Source organism: Misgurnus anguillicaudatus, chromosome 7 (genome assembly GCF_027580225.2).
Source record: "Misgurnus anguillicaudatus chromosome 7, ASM2758022v2, whole genome shotgun sequence".
NCBI classification, from domain to species: domain Eukaryota; kingdom Metazoa; phylum Chordata; class Actinopteri; order Cypriniformes; family Cobitidae; genus Misgurnus; species Misgurnus anguillicaudatus.
The window spans coordinates 2,177,834-2,195,567 of NC_073343.2; the positions used below are offsets into that span (position 1 = coordinate 2,177,834).

A 17,734-nucleotide genomic window follows, 5' to 3' on the forward strand; every position below is an offset into this window, starting at 1 on the left:
TTTTCCTTGAAGTTTCTGTTTTAAACTTTGCTGGTGGGCAACTTTTCAAAAAAAAAAGGCTGGCGGGGAATGAGTTAACATGCTATAATAAATTATCCATATGGTATTTTGAGCTAAAACCTCATATACGCACTGTGGGGAAACCAACGATTTATTTGACATCTTAAAAAAGTCTTGTGAAATGTCCCCTTTAAAAAACACATACTTGCATTTAAACATACATTTACAATATGCATTTGTCAAATGCTCTTGTCCAAAGAGACCTATAGTGCATTTAATCTATATTTATCAGTACAAATGTTTCGAACCCATGACAGATAAGAACACGAAGCAAAGACAAGCAAAGCTACATTGTTTTTAGAGAATTTATGCTTAAATCTAGAAACTACTTGCCAATAAGATTACAAAGAAATAACAAGTTTTCTTATATGGAAATATTGTGTATGTTTTGATAATCGTTCTGAATAAAAATGCAATTATTTCAGCTTCTTTGCTAAAATTTTATTTTAAAGAAAAATACTCATATTAAAGAGTTTATAAGCAAAAAATAAATAAAAAATAAATATATATATATATATATTTATTTATTTATATAGATAGGATGAAACGTTTTTTTTTTGATTGTTCGTTTGAAAGCAGAGGGTCTGTTCTTTTTTTGATAAATTTGTATGTTTGTATATTTTTAGAAGAAAATTTTCCTGGAAGTTTTTGTTTTAAACTTTTGTGAAAATCACAAAAAAATGCTGGCGGGAAACTTTTCAAAAAATGGCTGGCGGGGAATTGGTTAACATTCCATAATAAATTATCCATATGGTATTTGGAGCTAAAACCTCACATACGCACTGTGGGGACACCAAAGATTTATTTGACATCTTAAAAAAGTCTTGTGAAATGTCCCAACACACATACTTGCATTTAAATGTACATTTACATTATGCATTTGTCATATACGCTCTTGTCCAAATAAGCGACCTAACCCATTTCGAACCCATGACAAATAGGAACACGAAGCAAAGACAAGCAAAGCTACATTGGATATAAAATCTTGTTTTTAGAGAAGTTATGCTTAAATCTAGAAACTACTTGCCAATAGGATCACAAAGAAATAACAAGTTTCTCTTATATGAAAATGTTGACCTATACTGGCGATAAGGTCCTTTGTAGGTCTATGACATGAGAGTCAGTGACTCTAAACCAACACAAAGACAGATTACATGAGGCAGGTTGTCACCGAGACTCAAATACTCAGAGCATCATGGAAAATAAAGGCGCACAGCAGATGCTATGTGCAATTGTGATACAATTGTATAAGGGTGTCACGATTTAGATTTTAAATCGAAATTAAATCAAAACCTCGAACTTCGCATTAAAAATGGAATCATCGATGTCACGTCCGGTCAGCTTGCCAAGCGGGAAAAAAACACGTGTTGAGTGCTGCGAGTCAACCTCCTCTAACTTAGCTAGCTACAGCCAGTCAAAAGATAGCATGGCAGAGGCAGGAGACACCACGCGAACTGCTCTTTACATGGGAAACAAAAAATAAAAATGTACAAATCGAATCGTGACCTCAGAATCGAAAAAATGTAATCGAATCGAGGATTTGGAGAATCGTGACACCCCTACAATTGTAATGATAGTTATTAAGAAAGGCAGGCAGACAGACAGACACAATAGACAGATAGATAAATAGGGGTCATCTCTCAAACTGTGTGTTACCTGTTCCAAAAGGTCCTCCACCTTCCTCTGCCAGCTCTCTCTGGCTGCCATCATCTCCAGGTCCCTCTGCTGGGAAAGCTGTGTGAGGGCCATCTGTTTTTCTGCCTGATATTCGGCTGTCAGCTCCTCTCGCAGACCCTTCAGCTCGGCCCTCAGAGATGCAACAAAGAGACAGGTGAAGAAAGGGCACAAAGATGCATTATTTTAAAGCTGTTTAACTCATTGACAGCGGCACAAACGTCTCAGTTACCTTCAGTTAACTCTTTTGACTGTATACAGTTGTGCAGATCAGATTAAAATCATATTTTAATCCAAATGCATGCTGGATGAATAAGATTTGTTGGATAGGCATTGATTCAAGACAGAGTGCTTTTGTTTTACAGCATTTATTATTTAATTTACTGTGTGCTCAAATACCAAACACTGTACAGTCGCAGTTTATTCAATTTAATGCGGCATGCAAATCTCAGCTCCATTTTTAGCACCGTGTACAATTACTCATCATGTGACTCATACGCTTGCTGTAGCACCTCAGAGCGTCGGTCCACTTGAGGTCCAGCTCCTCCGTGATTTTGTCCATTTTCTGCTTCTCCTCCGTTTTGATGCCGATGACCCGGGCTTCGTGTTGCTGTTTTTGGCTCTCTATCTCTTCCTGTTGGTGTGTGAAGTATGGATAATGATTCATCACGGTAAAAGCAAAGAAAGCACAGTTTGCTGAAGAGATCTTTGCGGGCTTCAGTGCAAAACAAAAGCGGCTGTTTTGGGCGCCTTCGAAATTGAATGAGGCTTAATTTTTCTTTTAACATCTCGCCATGCTCCATTATCCATCTTCTATTGCAGTGATTGGCCCACTGAATACACAGCTCTCGGTTTATAGCCTCCTACAAGCTATTTTAAAGGAAAACACCACCGTTTTTCAATATATTACTGTTCTTACATCAACTTAGACAATATAATACATAGGCTATCTATCTTTTTTCAATGCGCCACTTTTAATCTTTGTACAGCGCCTCGTAAATGTGTTAGCATTTAGCCTAGCCCCATTCATTCCTTAGGATCCACACAGGGATAAATTTAGAAGCTACCAAACACTTCCATGTTTTCCCTATTTAAAGACTGTTACATGAGTAGTTACATGAGTAAGTATGGTGGCACAAAATTAAACTTTTATTTGGAGCCATAGAAATGAATGGGGCTAAGCTAAATGCTAACTCATTCACAAAGTGCTGTACAAAGATTAAGGGCCCTATTTTAACGATCTAAGCGCATTGTCTAAAGCGCACAGCGCAACGTCTAAATGGGCGTGTCCGAATGCACTTTTGCTAATTTAACGACGGGAGAAATGGTTTGTGCGCCGAGCGCATGGTCGAAAAGGGTTGGTCCGATTTTTATAATGATTAATGGGAGTATTTTGGGCGTAACGTGCAATAAACCAATGAGAGTCTCAGCTCTCATCCCCTTTAAAATGTCTAATCCCTATTTAGATGACGAACTTTGTAAACTGAAAAACTAAGCGGAGGAAGAAGACCACCAGTTTAATGTTAAATAATTGTGTTGTTTTTCACTTGTATTGAAATTGTTATTTTTTATTAAAACATTTAAAACCCGTTTTCTTTTAGTCATGGAAGTAAAAAAGCAGGCTTTTAATTGCTTTAAATGTATGGCTATCAAAATATCATCAAAAAATGATTTACAAGTATGTAAGAAAAGGTTTGTACTGTAAAAATACTTTATTTGTAACAAACAGGAGATAAAGAATTTACAAACGGCCCTCCGCAAGGTTCAGCACTTGGACAGCGTCAGTTTTTTTTAAGCATTGCATTACTTAAAAATGTTTCTCATCTCACCATATCCGCAGGTACAGAGTCATCATATACAATAAATCCGTGAGGTAGCATTTAAAAAAAAACATTTAAAAACAGATGCATTTGTTTAAAGCAAAGCATTTATTTACTTACCAGGCCAGGGGCGCGGGAAGTGGGGGTGCTGCAGGTGCTGCAGCACCCCCGGGTGGCAGAGATTTAAAAAAGCGATTACAGTAAAATTATATCTTATAAAAATCTCTTGATTTTGGTTTGTTTCTGTACAAAGACATTTTGTATGCCATGTTGGGTGTGTGATGAAGAGAGGGATAATTTTAGTAATTTTAAAATGATTTAATTTATTTCAGTGTGTATTAGCCAGATTCTATCAGATTCTGTCTTGACGACGTGATTGCATTCAGCCGATATGCTGTAATAGGCATAAGCATAACACACAAGCACGCACACTCACAGCCACATACTGAACGCCGAATGAGTTTATCTATCAGCTTTGCAATGTCCCAAAAGAGAAATTTGGATTTTTTTCAATCACAGAACGCAAAATTCCCGAGGACTAGTTATTAAGGCATGTATTGCTAATACATTTTTACAATGATTCGCATTGATTTACAATGGTCGCACTATATAAATAGCATTTTAGTTTGCATGCGTAAAAAGTGCATGCAACAATGAAACACATATAAAACGAACAAGAATGAACTGTGGAGTGTGGTTGGCCTATATGAGAAGGTCTACTCTTAAAATAATTTAGCATGGTTTTAGAATATATTTTAATCAAAATATGTTGGCCCATTTTGATATTTTAAACATATTCCGATGGAAAAATGCGTCCAAGCTAAGCTAGGTTCAGTAATCGATTTTCTAGTTCGTTATCTTTTCAAAAATATTTAAAAATATAGCCAAATTGTTTTGCGGTGTTTAACGCACTTGTAAATGTTACAGAACATGTGCTTTATTGAATGAATGTATAAACGGTTGAATTAAATTATTAAAACGACGCAAAAGGAACTAAATTATATATGTACAATAAGGAACATGCATGCGACATCTAAAAGGTATTTCAAAAAAAATATATAAATTATTCCCATGCATCGATTTTAATGTAAAACGTCTATAAATTCAAATGAATCCATTTGGAATATATTCCGACAATTTAGGACATGATTTTGGAATTTTAAAGTCGAAAAATATCTTATTTTTACACCGCAGGAGGCATGGCAAAGTGAAACAAAACTTAAAGACACAAATATTACATTTACGTGTAAAAATAGAATTAAATGAAACCCGTGAATTGAAAGGACCACTATAATCGCCTTAACTCGAGTAATGTCAATAAAGTTATTATGTTAGAGTTTAGAAATATTAAAAACTTAACCAAAGGACAACAAAAACTACTGGGACCAGTGAGAATGCATATGTGTACATAAACTGGTTCCATACCTCCGACTTTCCTCCAAACTTGCTCAAAGTTAATTCTCCTGTTTTTCTTTTTTCTTTACATCTTCAAACTCCATGTTGCACTTAAGCTCCACCATACTGTACCCCACAGCATGCCCGGTGCGTGATGCGTGCCAGAGGAGACTCCGCACCTGACTCGCGTTGCATTTTGTAACTTTTACAAATCATTTTGTAATTTGTAATTTGTGTAACTTTTTGGAGACATTTGTTACTTTGCCCTAAATATAGTCATAATATTTCTGATTATGGCATAGCTTTCTCCCCAATTGGGCTAATAAAGTAATGATTCAAAATATGCTTATATCGGCCCGGCCCGAGGATAGTAGCGGAAAATAACGTCCTGGGCAGAGAATTTCTATGTTGCAATAGGCTATATAGTTTGTATGCCCCGTCAGCTCAGCTGTAGGCTACTTTATGGATGGGAGGGGCGAGTGATTTTTTTAAAAGAAGACATGGGTAGAGTGGTCTGCAGAATACAGAGCTTGTGAACAACATTAGAATTCTATAACTCTACGTTCCATAACGCTCTTTAAATAACTAAAACTAAAACATATTTTAGTTGCCTCAAAATAGCAACGCGCCAACAATGCGCCTGAACACACCTTGTTTTCAGACCAGAACGGCCATGGGCGCAAAAGGGGGTGCAAATGCATTTGCTATTTAAACAACGCGGTGCTAAACGTGAAAATTATAATTGTGCAGGGTGGAAACTAGCAAAATACACTTGCGTCGCGCATTGCACTGCATTGCGCCGGGTGTAAGATAGAGCCCTAAAAGTGCACGCATTGAAAAAAGATAGGTATGTATTAATTCATCTAAGTTGAGGTAAGAACATAAAATATTGAAAAACGGTGGTGTTTTCCTTTAAATGCTGATACATTTTCTATTGTTAGCTTCGATCAAAATGAGAGATTTACTCATGCATGTTGTAAATAATAAATTGAGCAAAAAAGGAAATGATTTTACTTGTAGATCCGTGAGCAGGTTGCTCGTCTCTCTCACTCTCGACCTGGTGGCGTCTAGCTCGATGAGAAGCTTTTCCTGGCTGTCTTTAAGACAAGAGATGTGGCTCTCAGCGCTATCCAGGTTTTCTTCACTCTCTTTCACGAGATCCTTTAGATGAGCCACCTGAGATAAGCCACAATGACAGCTGAATGCATATACAACTATTACAACTTGATTTGCATTTCCTGAAGGAAATAGCAGTGCTTGCAAGGCAGCAAAAGAATAATGAAAGGTTTAAGTGAGCTTAGGTTTTAGGCTTTGGTTCTGTGCAGCATAGTAGATGTCATAAAACTCAATGTGTGAGCTGATTTATGTCGGCTGTGCACCCAGTCTACGAAAATGTTTTTACACAAGTTTCTGGAAATGATCTGTTTATATAATTGATAAGACTGATAAGAAGTGGTGGATGTAAACCTCTTGGTTGGCCATATTGAGCTTGGTAGTGAGTTCCTCTCGTATGGTCTCTAATTGTTGTTGCAGGTGGTTCCTCTGCTCTTCCAATGACAGACGGCGAATCTCAAACTGTTGTCTCATCTCCTGCGTAAGCAAAAATGAAATGACAACATTAGAAGAACCACAGCAGAGCAATTAAATAAGAGGTACATCCAGACAGTGTGACAATCTGCCGCTGGCAGATGGAGCCGATTTAATTACATCGAAGATAAAGCTTTGTTGGGCGCGGAAATGTTTTCAAAAAAATAAATTGAGATGATTGCCACAAGATGACAAGTAGATTAGTCTCAATATTCATCGTGATTGAAAGCCATTTTTGTGGAGCTACAAAACTGGGAATAATATCAATGTCACTTTGTCATCGCTGCAATAAGAAACGGTTGTTTGCATATCAACACACTTGAGCGAGCGGTGGAAAATTTCATTTAGTGGTGCTGCTCTCAAGAGCCGAATATGATTTGGGAACAGTGGTTATGCTGTGGCACTATTGGACTGAATATTCATACAGTTAATTGGTCTTGCGTACCAAAATCCCAGCTCTAATACATTTACAAGATGTTATGTTTAATTTTTATTAATCACAACACAGAGAATAGTGAAGTGTACAAAACACATGGGAGTGTCTATCAAGTGAAAAACAGCAAAAACTTACAGAGAAACTAATGTCAGTTCTTTACCAGACATTAAAGTAACACTCCACTTTTTTTGAAAATATGCTCATTTACCAGCTCCCCTAGAGTTAAACATTTGATTTTTATCTTTTTGGAATCCATTCAGCTTATCTTCGGGTTTGGTGGTACCACTTTTAGCATAGCTTAGCACAGAGATGGGACCAAGTCACACATGTGCAAGTCTCAAGTAAGTCTCAAGTCTGAACCTTAAAGTCTCAAGTAAGTCCCAAGTATTTTTTTTCTTGGGCAAGTCAAGTCACAGGCTATGTCAAGTCCTGTACTAGGTCAAGTCAAGTCCAAGTCAAGTCACCTTATTATTGTAATTTTACCTGCAGAATCTGATCTTAATAAAGTAAAAAGACAAGATGTACAGTAAGTAACTATCAGTAAATTACAATAATTTGGATTTGCATTGTAAATACTCATGTTCAGTAAAATACATCATGGAATCAAACAAAATTGTAACTTTATAAATTATTTATTTTTCACTTCTGCCATCAATGTTTGAAATTTTCAACATTGAGTTCATAAAACAAATAACAGCTTAAAGGAATATTCCATTTTCTTAAAAGAAAAATCCAGATAATTTACTCACCACCATGTCATCCAAAATGTTGATGTCTTTCTTTGTTCAGTCAAGAAGAAATTATGTTTTTTGAGGAAACCATTGCAGGATTTTTCTCATTTTAATGGACTTTAATAGAGCCCAACATTTAATACTTAACACTTAACAGTTTTTTTCAACGGAGTTTCAAAGGACTCTAAACGATCCCAAACGAGGCATAAGGGTCTTATCTAGCAAAACGATTGTCATTTTTGACAAGAAAAATAAAAAATATCCACTTTTAAAGCACAACTTCTTGTCTAAATCCGGTCATGATGCGCCAGCGTGACCCAGCGCAATACGTCATGACGTCAAGAGGTCACAGAGAACGAACGCCAAACTCCGCCTCAGTGTTTACAAGTGTGTTGAAAGAGGACTGTTCCTACGTTGTTGTATGTCAACTGATACTAATTAATGTCTTTGTGTCAGTTTATTGTTTACAATGGTCCGCAAATGTGCGTTTTATATATGTAACACTTGACCTCCCTACGTCACTACGCATTTACGTTAGGTTGCGCTGGACCGGACCTAGACGAAAAGTTGTGATTTAAAAGAGCATATTTTTTATTTTTCTTGTCAAAAATGACAATTGTTTTGCTAGATAAGACCCTCATTCCTCATTTGGGATCGTTTATAGACCTTTGAAACTCCGTTGAAAAAAACTGTTAAGTGTTGAGTTAAGTATTAAATGTTGGGCTCTATTAAAGTCCATTAAAATGAGAAAAAACCTGCAATGTTTTCCTCAAAAAACACAATTTCTTCTCGACTGAACAAAGAAAGACATCAACATTTTGGATGACATGGTGGTGAGTAAATTATCTGGATTTTTCTTTTAAGAAAATGGAATATTCCTTTAACTTCCAACAGGATTCTCTCTGAACACCTCCCTCTCTCTCTCTCAAACACAGTTTACGTACAAGATTAAACTGTGTTACATTTCTCCCACCGCGTGCGCGTCTCACCCGTTCGCGCGCCTACATTTGAAATACGAACTTGAGCGTGCAAAAGACGTGTGAACCTCCCCTAACATTTTAGAATCGAGTCATTTTTCTCTCTCTGTGTGTGTGTGTGTGTGTGTGTGTTCAGGTTGCAAACTTAGAAAAAGTAGCCAAGTCTCGTACCGCTCAAAACAAGGGAAGTATTTTTAAAAAATAAATCAAAATGATTTTGCCCACATTTGTCCCTAACACGGTATAATTTGATGGCTACTTTAGCTATTATTACATTAGCTAACTACCAACTAACCACATATTAACAAATTGACAAGCATTTACTAGGCAGAATGGCTCTTAAATGACGGACGAAATTTGAGGTTGTCGTCTGGCTGCCTGTGATTTTAATGTTGCATGTCTTACAACGCACTGTTCGTCTTTTGCCATCTTGTTGAAGCCGAAAGCGATGAATCCCGGTACCCCTCCGGCTGACATGTTGATATCTGATCTAAGTGGGCATGGTGTGCGTAAGGTACGAGAGGGCATGACGAATGACGTGATTTAGTCATGACAACGCCATTCTCAGCCTGCGCTCCAGCTGGGTCAACTTTATTTTTTAAAATAATTATTTTATATTAAAATTGAAAACATGTGTGATTAACACTCAAGTCATTCAAGTCATCGTGTCTCAAGTCAAGTCAAGTCCCGAGTCTTTAACTTCCAAGTCCGAGTCAAGTCTCAAGTATTTTATTTTTTGTCAAGTCAAGTCACAAGTCACAAAAAAAGTGACTTGAGTCGACTCGAGTCCAAGTCACCAAGTCACAAGTCCCCATGGCTTAGCATAATCCATTGAATCTGATTAGACCATTAGCATCGCACAAAAAATAACCAAAGATTTTCGAAATTTTTCCTATAAATTTTTCCTACTCTTTTGTAGTTACATCATGTACTAAGACTGGCGGAAAATAAAAATTAGCGATTTTCTATGCAGATATGGTTAGGACTATACTCTCATTTTGGCGTAATTATCAAGAACTTTGCTGCTGTGACATGGCTGCAGGAAGCACAATGATATTACGCAGCAGCTGAAAATAGTCCCCTTAGTAACTTTCAATAGCAGAGGAGACTACTTTCGGGCACTGGGTAATATCATTGCACCTTCTGCAGCCATGTTACAGCAGCAAAGTCCTTGGTTATTACGTCATAATAAGAGTATAGTCCTAGCCATATCTGCCTAGAAAATTGCAACTTTTAATTTTCCGTCAATCTTAGTACACGATGTAAGTTTTAACTAGGAAAAATATCCAAACTCTTTGGTTATTTTTGAGCGCGATGCTAATGGTCTAATCAGATTCAATGAACTATGCTAAGCTATGCTAAAAGTGGTACCACCAGACAGAGATCAGCTGAATGGATTCCAAAAAGGTAAATGTTTAACTCTAAGGGGAGCTGGAAAATGAGCATATTTTCAAAAAAAAAGTGGAGTGTCCCTTTTAGCTCCACGCAAACACTGTACTGTATACATGACTATTCCTGTCAAAACCTAGCTATATTAATTCACCCCACATAATGTAAAGAACATTCTGTGAAAATATTACCTTGATATCCTAAATATTGACCAAGGCCGTGTCAAAGATTGAAATCTATGAGTGAAATCAAACCTTGATGCTCTTATAAACAGATTAAGAGACTTTAGCCTGGATTTCATAGGCAGGGAGACATCTTACATTGAGTAACTGGCTCTTCTCTCTCTCTGAAGCGTTACGTGCACTCTCTAGTTGGTCTCTGTGCTTCTCCTGTAGTTCTTCCAATGCTTCCGTATGGCTTTCCTTCAGATGAGACGTTTCCTCCTCGTATTTGGCCCTGACGTGTGCCAGCTCCATCTCGTAGTTCTGCTTTTCCTCACGGAGCGACTGCCAAAACAGCACAGCACTTCATTAACATCCCTGATAGCATGTTGAAGACCATGATAAGTGTTTCCAATAGGCAGTGGCGGATTTGCTCTGGGTTGTTTTTAACCTAATGCTGGGTAAATATTGGAAAGAAAACATGTTGGGTTATAAATAAATGTGTTACCCAGCCATGGGTTGAAACAACCCAGCATTTGCGTTAAACCAACTCAGCAAAGGGCTACTTATAACCCAACATGTGTTTGAAACACTTTGTGATGAACTCTTGTATGTGCTCTCTGGTTTGTATTAATGTAAGCTATTTTAGTGCAATAACATCAAAATCAGATTGATTACTATTTGTATTATCATATTACCAGAATCTAAAAAAATGCTATTTTTAACCCAATGTTGTTTTAAAAAAGGGTCACGGCCAGATGTTTGGATAAAACGAACCCAGATAATGTTAATATTTGACTCAATACTGGTTAAATCAACCCAGCTTACCTGCACTGCAAAAATAACATTTTAAAAATTAAAATTAATTCTGGCGTCATAATCAAGGACTTTGCTGCGTAACATGGCTGCAGGTGGCACAATGATATTACGCAGCAGCCGAAAATAGTCCCCTTAGTATCTTTCAATATCAGTGCGCCTGTTGCAATCATGTTAAAAAAAAACTTTTAATTTTCCGTCGGTCTTAGTACACAATGTAACTACAGAAGAGTCAAAATTTAAATAGGAAAAATATTGAAACTCTTTGGTTATTTTTTAGACGATGCTAATGGTCTAATCACATTCAATGGATTGCGCTAAGCTATGCTAAAAGTGGTACCGCCAGACCTGGAGATCAGCTGAATGGATACCAAAACGGTAAAAATCAAGTGTTTAACTCTAGGGGGGCTGGAAAATTAGCATATTTTCAAAAAAGTGGAGTGTCCCTTTAAGTACATATATCTAAAAATTCTTAAATCAAGATGCATTTTCTTGATGAGCAAAACAACCTAAAAAATAAGTCTATTAAATTTGAGTGAATTTGTGAATAAAACAAATAAAAAAGTCTTCCAATGGGGTAAAAATATCTTTAACTTTTTTCTTAAACACTTAATTTACTGAAAATTGATTGCTTACCCCATTGGCATATTTTTTTTCTTGTTTTAAGCACAAATTCACTTAAATTTTATATTTTTTTGGTCTAAAACTAGACTTATTTTTTTTAGGTCATTTTGCTCATCAAGAAAATGCATTTTGATTTAAGAATAAAGATATTTTTACTAAAAACTAAGAAAGTCATTTTTTTGCAGTGTGTAGGTTAAATTACAACCGAAGGGGCTGGGTTTATCCCTTTTTCTGTTAAAAATAACTCAACATTTTTAGAGTCTAGTTTTATTACATTAACCATAGTTAAATTATGGTTTCTGTAGTATAAACAATCATTACTTTTCAATCCAACTGTTCAAATAAGATATCAGGTTGTAAATGCAGGGGTCACACAAACAGGTACATTAACTTGATTTAGGTTACGTTAAAAAAAAAATGGACGTGAGTACAAAGGTCTCGGAGTAAACTGCTGCAGGTCTGGCTTCAGAGATAACATAAAAGAAAAAACAGGGCTATCTTAAAATACGAATGCAGGAATTGATAAGAAGAAATTTTAATTTTATAATAAGAATCTGATTCCAGAATTGGAATTGATTTTCCTATTCCCAACCCTACAGCCAACAGATAGTTTCGGCCTAAACATACAATGGCTGAATCTATAGTTGAGTCAATCACATCAGAACGCTGAAACAAATAACGTAATGTTGAAAGCGGCAAAAAGTTTACACAATAAAACTGTACTTATAGTTGTTTTTGTGCTTTAAGCTTGCACGAAAGAAAGTATTTGAAAAATGTCATAGCTTGCTTTTAAAGGTCCACTGTGTAGATTTTAGCGGCATCTAGCAGTGAGACCAGTTGCAACCAACGGCTCAGTTCACAGGTCACCACTCCCTTTCGAAAACGCATAGAGAAGCTATGGTAGCCTCCACAGGACAAACATTAATTGTCTGAGTAGGGCTACTGTAGAAACATGGCGGTGACCATAGATATGTATAAAGGCTAGATGTGTTACAGCGGAGTCTCTAACATCATCAACTGGCGGCCATCTTGCCACGGGCAGCTCGCTCACTCGTAGCATTGATTTTTAATGGTGCAGGTGATTTTAAATGACCATAACTTGCTTGGTTTTCTACCGATTTTCGAACGGGTTGGTTTCTTACAAACGGTATTAACGTGGCTATAATTCTGGATGCTTTAACATGTTTCATTATTTTTTTTTTTGTATAAGTATGCAGTGTCATAGGTACATCTTTGATGTTTATAACAGACCAAACCGTTTGAAAATCGGTAGAAAGTTGAGCAAGTTGTGGTCATTTGGAGGTACCTGCACCATTAGAGCTCAGTGCTGTGAGTGAGCGGGCTGCCTGTGGTGGGATGGCCGCCAAATGCGGACGTTCCACTCAATTGGCCAGCAGCACGAGCGAGACATCTAGCCTTTATACATATCTATGGCGGTGACTTCCATGTAAGAAAACCCAAGGTGAAGGAAGAATAATTGTTGATGTTTTACCTTCTCTAGATTGAGAATCTTCTGGTGTTGTTGTTCTTCAAGTGTTTGAATCTGTTTCTGTAGTCTCTCTCTCTCTTCCTCCAGCTGTAGGATCTTCTCCTTCAGACGGTTCTGCTCGGAGCCCAGGTCCCTGATAGTCGCCTCATGACTCATTTGAGTCGCTTGAAGAGAGCCTATTTGACCTGTAGATGATAAAATATAGCCGAATTTATCTTTGGCAATATTGATGATTAGATTAACACCTCTCCAATAATTAAAAATTCACACGTTTGACTTGTGGCTGGTCTACAAATCACAATTCAAGTGGAACACAGAATTCCATTTTGACATCGATTTGTTTTTAATGCCAAAAACGAACTTTGCAAGACTTTAGCAAATCAAGTGATTTGTTCTGGCTCACAAGTGCTCACCGCATCAATTCGGTGAGTTACGTAAAGCCAGCCATCAGACTGGAACTGGCCGATTTCAGCCAGTAATTGGCAATTTTTGTGCACTACACATCAGATGGTCAATAAACAGACTGTGGGCGGTCAGTGGCCATGCTGTCTGACCACAGCCCTGTCAAGCTTCAATCGTGATACTGCAATCTCTCTAAAACCACCAAAACTGCAGCCTGAGTTATTCGCTCTCATACAAGGTCGAAAAATGTAATTTGGCCATGACATTATTCTCACTGGCTTTGTGAAGAATTTCATTGGCCTGCTGCTGAACTCGATCTCGGCTTCCATCCAGCTCATATTCTGTGTCCTTAAGCTGCATCACCCAAATCTCTCCGTCCTGTATGGCCTCCTCAAGCTGCTTGTGTAACTCCTGCCAAAAGAGAAGAAAACCTTTAAACTGATTTTTTAAAACAATTTTAGTTTTTTTGTCATTTATCTTTTCTGCTCATGTAAACTGTAACTCTCCAGCACAGTTTATTGGTGATTCTTCTGGGTGTTTTAGCTTCTAGGGCAGTGGTCTCCAACCTTTTTGTGAGCAAGGGCTACCAAAATGGATTAAACAATCTGAAGGGCTACTTTTTTGATTAAGTCTACTCAATTTTTTTTTTGTTTTACTTGATTTTTTTTAACTTGTTAACTCTTTCCCTGCCGGCGTTTTTAAAAAAAGTTGCCAAAATTTTCTTCTTTAAATATATAAACAAACAATAATATTTAGATTTATTATATCAAATGAAAGAACAGACCCTCTCCTTTAAAAAAAAAACCTTCATTAGTTCTCTCTTTATCACCTCTCAAATATGGGTAGGTTTCTTCAAAAACACTCAATTTTTGAGCAAAAAGCGCAGATAATTACATTTTTGTGAAGGACTTTTGATAGAGATCAGATGCAGAGCGATGTTTAAAACATACACGGAGTTCTTTCTCTTTAACTTGACGCGCTACTTCCGGGTTGTATAAGTTGCGGAAGTTAATTGACGAGTTATATCGAGTCGTCAATGGCGGGATAGGTTTTATTATTGTTTAAAATGTAAACACATAAAAGAAGCCAACCCTGCTGAAAAAAACAATAAAAACATTACAGAAAATTCTAATGGTTTTATTGGCAATTGTATTGGGTCTAATGGAATATGGCCCAAAACACACTACAGTGTATTGGTTTTTGTTAGTCTCTAATGGTATGTATTGGTTCTAATGGAATATGTATTGGTTCTAATGGAATATGGCCTAAAACACACTACAGTGTATTGTTTTTTTTGTTAGTCTCTAATGGTATGTATTGGTTCTAATGGAATATGTATTGGTTCTAATGGAATATGGCCCAAAACACTACAGTGTAGTGGTTTTAATGGTAAAAGCTAATGGTTCCTATTGGTATTTTAATGGAAACCATTATACATTTCTGTAATGGTTTTATTGTTTTTTTCAGCAGGGAAGCCAATATAAAAATATGTAATAAATAAATATTAAAATTGAGAATAGAATGTGCTTTGGCGGGCAATTCACAGGCGGGCACCATGTTGGAGACCACTGTTCTAGGCTTCTAAAACACAAACATAAAAGTTTCTGTAGAGCGTGCGATTTGCTGGGGTGATGGGGGGATCACCCCCCCCCCCCTGGTCTTTATATACCTGTCTCTGATTAACTATTTTTTTTCTTTCCGGTGGGACAACAGAAACTACCATCGTTAGAATCGTGGGGAACTGCCAGGATAAAACAGGAAAGCAAAAAACAGGTCTGTCATCAAACAGACTTTTTTCTTAGTCTGATGTCTTGTCTAAGTAGGCATAAATAGATAGCCTATTTATTGTTACTAATAGTATGTTGTGCATTGCATTTTCTATTAAATATTATAATTATTAATCAATATAAGCCCTAGGGTGGTCCTTATTTTTCAACTTTTAAAAGTTCATGCTCTCACCCCACCAATATGTTTAAATAAAAATTTTTTTTTTTTTAAATATTAATTAATATTTAGAGGTTGCTCAAGTTTAACACATTTGCGTGTTATGTGATACTTTGTGTTAGCATGTATAATTGTTTAATTATTTTTCCTAATGGCAGCAATGGACTTATTTGACCATGCTTAATGCAATTAAAACTCCTGTTTTAGTTGTGATGATATGTCTTTCAAAGCATGAAAGCTTCAGTGTGAATAGACAATATATACTGAGACAATGGCGGAAGCAACACGAAGCAAGTCTGCTATATGGTTACTCAGATCAGAAGAGACTGAAATAACTGGAACAAAGTTACCCTCCAAGAAGCAAGTTTTATGCGTTTTTAAATGGTACAGTTTTTGCAAAAAATATGTGAATTCGGAAAAATTAAAAGGCTTTGAAAAACCTCTAGATATTGTAGGAACATTCAACATTTTGCACAGTGTGTTTTTATTGATATCTTAACACATTTAAGGGGTTAGAGTATAACATTTAAAAAAAATTGACCCATTATAAGGACCACCCTAATAAGCCTAATAAGCGTTGTTCATTAATTTTTTTTCCTTATAAATAAAAATATTTGAAAAACATCCCCCCTCACATTTTTTCACAAATCTCACCCTTTGTATACAATTATTTTCTTACTCTTTGTTTAGTTTTTCATTGTATTTAATAATTCACATTGAAAGTGATTTTTCATTTTTAAGATTGAACGTCTGGCTATGCGACAAGGGCAAAAGAATAAAATCTTGCCAAAGACGTCTGAAAAGTAGCCCAAAGACAGACTTAATGTGGCCTTCAAATTTCAAAAGAAAAGTCTGAAGCTCTGTTCAAGGAATATGTTGCAATTCATACAGTACCGTGATTGTGACCTCTGCGTTGTTGAGAGACGCCTGCAGTCTGTTGGTTTTGTCTCTGCTCTCTCGCGCCTCCTCCTGAGCTCTGTGTAATTCAGAGCGGAGCTTGCAAAGCGTCCTCTGGAGCGCACCTTCCTGCACCTGAAACTCCTTTCTTAGTTCCACCTCCGTCCTCTTCCAGGCCAGCAGGTTTTCTGTCGTGAGCTGCTGCGTTCGCCTCATGGCCTCCAGCTCACGTTCGTAAAACGCCTGCGCCTTGCTCAGCTTGGCCTCGTACTCCTCCACCAGCCGGACTTTGTCTTGCATCAACTCCTCCACGCGCTCCATCAGGGACTCCAACTCGGTACGGTGTAGCTCGGCCAGCTTCTCCTGCTCCATGCTGGAAGACACGCTCTGGTTCTCCTGGCTTTCCAGCAGCTCCTCCACCTCCAGCCGGTGGGACGACTTCAGCTCGTCCATCGCACGTCGTTTCTCCTGCTCGAACTGAGCCTGCACCTGGCTGAAGGAGCGCAGTTTCTCCTCGAACTCGTGGCGCATGTCCTCCACCTCACGGGACATGGAGACCACGCGTTGCGTGTGCTGGGCCTCCGTGCACAACTGCGTGTCCTCCATGCGCTGGCGATACATCTCGAACTCGGCCAGGGCTTGACGTTTCATGTGTTCGTGCAGCTCCACGGATTCCTCCAGGGACTGCAGGCGACGTTTCAAGTCGGCCTCGTCTCCGATCTTGCTCTTGTAGTGGAAGATCTTCTCCCGTGTCTCCGTCAGGATGTGCTGCACCTCCTCATCATGAGCCTCCTTTAGAGACTGGATAGCATCTTCATGCTCGTCGTTTTTTGTGTTGAGGGCATAAATGACCTAGAAGAATTTTCGTTCTTTAGATCTTCTATGAAAAACTTCTCAATGCATGACACAGAGATAAAAAACTAATACTAAACAGTGCAAATAACAAATTATTAAATTAAATCATCAAACGTATAATTTAAGAGGACAGGTTTTGTATTAAAATTCACTTCTGGAGGCATTCAGGTTCAAACACTTTTCAGTCAAGCATTTCATTAACACAACACTCTTTCCCTTCACTTAAGAGTTTCACATCAAAGCAAACAGTCTTCACTTGCTGCTCTCGTACTGCTGTTCTCCTTTTCATCTTTAATTGATTCCTCTATGTCGCATCCTATGTTATTAACATACTGTAAGACATTTGTGCTTCACAATTGTAGCCTTAAGTAGTTTATTAAAACATTCCCTGGCAATTTCTCACCTGCAAAACTGGATTTTCTTTCATGCTCACTTAAATCAAGCACCTTCTTTATTTTTTACTAATGAAGAGAAGAA

The 17,734-nt window shown here is 37.4% G+C and overlaps 1 protein-coding gene across 2 annotated transcripts in view; it reads right to left on the bottom strand.

Annotated features, from left to right (window-relative positions):
* The window catches only part of fam184aa (family with sequence similarity 184 member Aa), a 42,571-nt gene that overhangs the window by 22,361 nt on the left and 2,476 nt on the right, over window positions 1–17,734 (bottom strand). For both annotated transcript variants that reach the window (XM_055171899.2, XM_055171898.2), the window contains exons 2-9: window positions 16,400–17,254; window positions 13,837–13,972; window positions 13,163–13,344; window positions 10,390–10,575; window positions 6,417–6,539; window positions 5,964–6,125; window positions 2,247–2,368; window positions 1,717–1,867 (exon numbers count right to left, since the gene is read on the bottom strand). In XM_055171899.2, the coding sequence (XP_055027874.2) occupies window positions 1,717–1,867; window positions 2,247–2,368; window positions 5,964–6,125; window positions 6,417–6,539; window positions 10,390–10,575; window positions 13,163–13,344; window positions 13,837–13,972; window positions 16,400–17,254 (1,917 nt within the window). The remainder of the gene's footprint in view (window positions 1–1,716; window positions 1,868–2,246; window positions 2,369–5,963; window positions 6,126–6,416; window positions 6,540–10,389; window positions 10,576–13,162; window positions 13,345–13,836; window positions 13,973–16,399; window positions 17,255–17,734) is intronic.